The 5,319-nt window shown below is 35.8% G+C and overlaps 1 protein-coding gene across 1 annotated transcript in view; it reads right to left on the bottom strand.

Annotated features, from left to right (window-relative positions):
- LOC107567328 (teneurin-3-like) overlaps positions 1–5,319 on the bottom strand; it is a 63,460-nt gene that overhangs the window by 31,288 nt on the left and 26,853 nt on the right. Inside the window, exon 14 of the mRNA XM_016252991.1 lies at positions 3,164–3,283. Coding sequence (XP_016108477.1) covers positions 3,164–3,283 — 120 coding nt within the window. The remainder of the gene's footprint in view (positions 1–3,163; positions 3,284–5,319) is intronic.

Genomic DNA, 5,319 nt, shown 5'->3' with positions numbered 1-5,319 from the left:
TGGGTTTTAATGTTTTTGTCTCATCGCTCTGGCCGGACAGGGCATCATCACAGTATGGTGAGGGGCGTAACATTTCCGTCACACGCTTGAGGTATTCGGCCAATCACAACGCACTGGATAGCTGGCCAATCAGAGCACACCTCGCTTTTCAGACCGATGAGCTTTGTAAAAATCGACGCGTTTCAGAAAGGCGGGGCATAGAGGAGAAACAATAATGTACAGTATGTGGAAAATAATGTGTTTTTTTAACCTTGAACCGCATAAACACATTTCATTAACGCCACATATTCTCTCAGAGACGATGAGAGACGAACCTACTTCAACATAATTATGCTGATAACGGTATATAGCTAACTTTTACTTTATTCTCTTTCTCTTGTGGCCCGTACATAGTGGGGAAAAAATTTGAAGAAACGTATTTTGTGTTAAACAGGTTGTTTTTGAAAGTCGGTGCTTGAAATAAAAGCTTTTTATTTCATTGATTTTTATTGATGACTGCAGTGTTAATATTTTAATTATAAGCCTATAATTCATTGTATAATGGACCTGTTTTAAAAGGACTTTTTTAAAACATTTTAATCGAGGAGTAAATAGCCTAATCTTTTGTTATCCTCGCAGTGCGTCAGTTATGTGGTAATAATTTGCGGGGCAAATTAATTGTATTATCTTAATTTAATAATAAAAGTAACTTCATAATAATAGTAGGCCTAATAAAATAAGAATGTAACAGGCCTACATTAATTGGAAATTACAAATCCTCTTAATATTGCCAATAATTGATGTTTTTGACAATATCTCTGGCTATCGTTGATACAAGATCATCGTCTTTCAATACACCCCAGCAAGAGGAGGTTATTGTGGGGCCTTTCGCAGCGTGTGTCCTGCGTGCCCGTCCGCTACGCAACTGGTGAATCACGTTGCCTGTTACGTTGTTTGGGCTATCTTGTTGAGCGCAGTGGCACTGAGAAAATTATATTTCACACACTTTAAGCTCTTTTATTTTCCAATTAGTCCAACAAATCGTTCGGTTTGTAAAGTGTACCGAACTGAAAGCCTCGTACCGAACAGTTCAATACAAATACGTTTATCGTTACACCCCTAATATATATATATATATATATATACATATATATATACACACAGTACTATATATACAGTATATACTATATTTCTGCACTAATTTTGACAGCACTAATATACAGTATATATATATATACACACAGTTCTGGTGTCTGCTCTTAGTTGGTTTATATATATAGTTGGTTTATATATATATATATTAGTATATATTAGTGCTGTCAATATTAGCGTGTTAACGCAGGCGATTAATTTTTTCAGTTTTACACGTTAAAAACATTGTTTTTAGCCTGTATCATTTCATTTAAAATCGCGAAAGAAACTGCAAGCATGCAATGTCGTATAGTTATGTTATCAGTTAAGCCATAAAGCCACCAAAAAGGCAATTAAAGCTGCCTTAAACTGTGCGTGTATGTATTTGTTATATGAGTCACATTTAAGAACATGTCTCTGAAATGCAGTGGTTTTCCAAACTGTCCTGGAACAGCCCAGCACTGTCTCCCTCATCTAACACACCCAATTCAACTTATTATTAGAGATTTCAAGATCTGATGTGGTTGTTTTCTGATGTCAGAATAGGTAAAGAGAAACATTTCAGATCCGCGTCACGGCAGCTCTTAAAGGGACAGCAGCCAAAAAAATCTAATAACCAGTTGCTGTGATGTCTATTAATCAAAGATCAAAAGAAAAAAATAGGAAATCAATACATTTTGTAGCTTTAAGGATTCATCTATGTTTAATTTAGAATTTAGAGTTTAATAACTTTATTCAATTTCTGTATATTTCCTACTTGCTGAAGGGCACAGGTAGTCGTATAGTTATGTTATCAGTTAAGCCATAAAGCCACCAAAAAGGCAATTAAAGCTGCCTTAAACTGTGCGTGTATGTATTTGTTATATGAGTCACATTTAAGAACATGTCTCTGAAATGCAGTGGTTTTCCAAACTGTCCTGGAACAGCCCAGCACTGTCTCCCTCATCTAACACACCCAATTCAACTTATTATTAGAGATTTCAAGATCTGATGTGGTTGTTTTCTGATGTCAGAATAGGTAAAGAGAAACATTTCAGATCCGCGTCACGGCAGCTCTTAAAGGGACAGCAGCCAAAAAAATCTAATAATCAGTTGCTGTGATGTCTATTAATCAAAGATCAAAAGAAAAAAATAGGAAATCAATACATTTTGTAGCTTTAAGGATTCATCTATGTTTAATTTAGAATTTAATAACTTTATTCAATTTCTGTATATTTCCTACTTGCTGAAGGGCACAGGTAACTATGACATTTATTTTAATGTTTATGTGAAGATTGTTTTAAGTTCACTTAAATTCAAAGTTATTTTAAGTAGTCTAATAAATGTTAAAATTGATAGCTCTTGTAATGTTGAATGGCTAGTCAATGGTTAAATATTAGGGGAACAATTTCCTTGAGACATCAGTGGTATCAGTGATACTGTCCTTCAGTCATAAAAAAGATGAAGTCTTTGTTGTTTCTACATTAATTTGAAGATTGAATGTGAAATTATCTTTGTTGTTTCTACATTAATCTGAAGATTAAATGTGAAATTATTGCAATGTCAAAGTATTTTTTTAAAACTTTAATGTTAGGTGGGATTAATCGCGATTAATTGCAATTAATTTCAGAAAAAATGTGATTAATTAGTTAATTTTTTAATTGATTGACAGCACTAATATATATATATATAGTAAATATGATTAGTAAATATTATATGATTATAGTAAATATTATAATTTGTGGAGATTTTGTGTGCTATGCAAAAAACTATATATGCAAATGTGATCTGTAAATTGAACTTTCTGGTTCATAAAAGGATCATAAAAGGACATTCATGGGTCAAATTGTAATGTGCTGCCTTTAAGTGACAGTATCACTGACATAGGGTTGAGAATGTGCCTGTTTGTGTTGATTTGACTTGACTTGTGTGGGAAGCAGCGAGATGTAAATATGAATTTGCATAAAACTATGCAAAATGCTTTTTCACCGACTATCTTAAGGATAGGTATTAGCATAATTATGTGTTTATGAATGTGCTTGTCTGTGTCTGAGTAAAACATATTTGTACGTACATGCCGTCCTGTCTGGTGATGGTATAACCCTGCTGGGGGTAATGCAGAAGGGACACATTCACCCCAATCAGTGGAGTGCCGTCGCTGGTCACCACCTGTCCTCTCACAACGGACACCAGGCTATTAAATAAACACACGTTCAAAAACACATGAATATGGCTCTGAGTGAAAACAAAGGTAGATTAACCAGCTGTTCACAGCGTCGAAATTCAAGGTCAGCAGGCTGTTAAAAAACAAGCAGCATTAAAAAGCAGCATTCAATTTGGTATTTTATATATACAATTCATAGATTTTATATATAAAATGTCCATATCTACTATAAAATGTCTCAATCCATTGCACCTGACCTTCCTCTGCCGTTCTGTTTTGATAATCTTAACAGATGTAATTACAGCACAAATTATTTTACCAAGCATCATTTAGTGGCTGACCTGCAATCTTGCATCTTTACACTAATTGTGTGATAATTTCTCACTGTGCGAACAAAAGAAACCTCAGGGCAGATGGGCGGGATGAGAAGTTTCCTCATCAAGGCATAATCAAAAGCTTCATCAGCCAAATATCAAGAGATTCTAACAAGTTTTTATTGACTGGTCCTATTCTAAGGCAGTGAAGACAAGCAGCAATGTTCATATTGTTAACTTTGTCCAAAAACACCGAAGGGCAAAGAACATATTCGCTCAAGTTTCCAAATTGAAGAGGTACAAAGGTGAGGCGCTCAATTTTTTCACTGGAAAAAGTAATCATTTCCTAAAGTACATGGTACGTTAGCTTATGGTTCAAATCATACCAATGGTGGATAGCTTTTATATCTGCAATATGAAAGCAGCAGAAATTAGATAGGACAACATGGAGGCTCCTAAAAGGGAAACTGAAGTTCTGAATTCCTATCAAAAAGGAAAACCCTATTGTTTATTCTGTATGAGTGTGGCTTGCTCTATTTTCCCATGTTGTTAGATCTACGACCGCAAAACGTTACAAACACTTTAAGATTGTGGGAAATTTTGTGCAACACATCAAACGGCATCACAATTACTTGTATAGCCAGAAGGACTTTCTATGCATATACAGTGGGTACGGAAAGTATTCAGACCCCCTTACATTTTTCACTCTTTGTTATATTGCAGCCAAAAGGCTGTGGGTTCGAGTCTCGTACCGGCAGGGATTGTAGGTGGGGGGAGTGAATGTACAGCACTCTCTCCCACCTTCAATATCACGACTGAGGTGCTCTTGAGCAAGGCACCGAACCCCCAACTGCTCCCCGGGCACCGCAGCATAAATGGCTGCCCACTGCTCCGGGTGTGTGTTCACGGTGTGTGTGTGTTCACTGCTGTGTGTGTGCACTTTGGATGGGTTAAATGCAGAGCACTAATTCCAAGTATGGGTGTACTTGGCCACATGTCACGTCGCTTCGTCACTTCAATATATATATTTAATATATATATATTAAACAATTTTGATGGTTGAAATCATTAAATAACGTTAATTTCCTAAAGCAGCGAAACTACCTATTTTATAGCATCATAAAATATGTTTTAACATTATTAAAAAAGTAATAAAATACAGCTTTCTAAGCTGTATTAAAGATTGTTAGTATTAAAGGGATAGTCCACTCACAAATAGCAATTCTGAGATCATTTACGCAAACCTCTTTAGAAACACAAAAGAAGATATTTTGAAGATACATGATTTTTCCTACAATAAAAGTCAATGTGGTCTAAAACAACATTGGAGTCCAACAAGAAAAAAAAATATTTTTTGTGGTACTATCCATTTTTGGGTGAAGTATCCCTTCAAGCAACATTTTTTTTTAGTTCACTGTAGAATAGGTCCCAATACTCTTACTAAATCCAAACCTAGTTGGCTGTTCTTCAGCAGTTCAAGATCTCCTAACCTGCTGTTGAATGTGTTTTCCCCTGGTAGGGTATGTGTGCCCCCCGGAGCTACCAGAAAGCTGACACGCTGATAGAAGCCCTGAGCTGCTCTTTGGATGGGTTAAATGCAGAGCACTAATTCCAAGTATGGGTGTACTTGGCCACATGTCACGTCGCTTTGTCACTTCGTCACTTCAATATGTTATGCCACTGATAAATAAAACATGAAATAGAGGCATTATCGGGATAATAAGCCATGTGTCTCCGTGAGAAGCTTAGAAT

The sequence above is a fragment of the Sinocyclocheilus grahami genome, unplaced genomic scaffold (assembly GCF_001515645.1).
Source record: "Sinocyclocheilus grahami isolate Dianchi unplaced genomic scaffold, SAMN03320097.WGS_v1.1 scaffold1148.1, whole genome shotgun sequence".
NCBI classification, from domain to species: Eukaryota; Metazoa; Chordata; class Actinopteri; order Cypriniformes; family Cyprinidae; genus Sinocyclocheilus; species Sinocyclocheilus grahami.
Note: the sequence above shows the minus strand (reverse complement) of the source record. Positions and strands in the feature narration are given on the sequence as shown.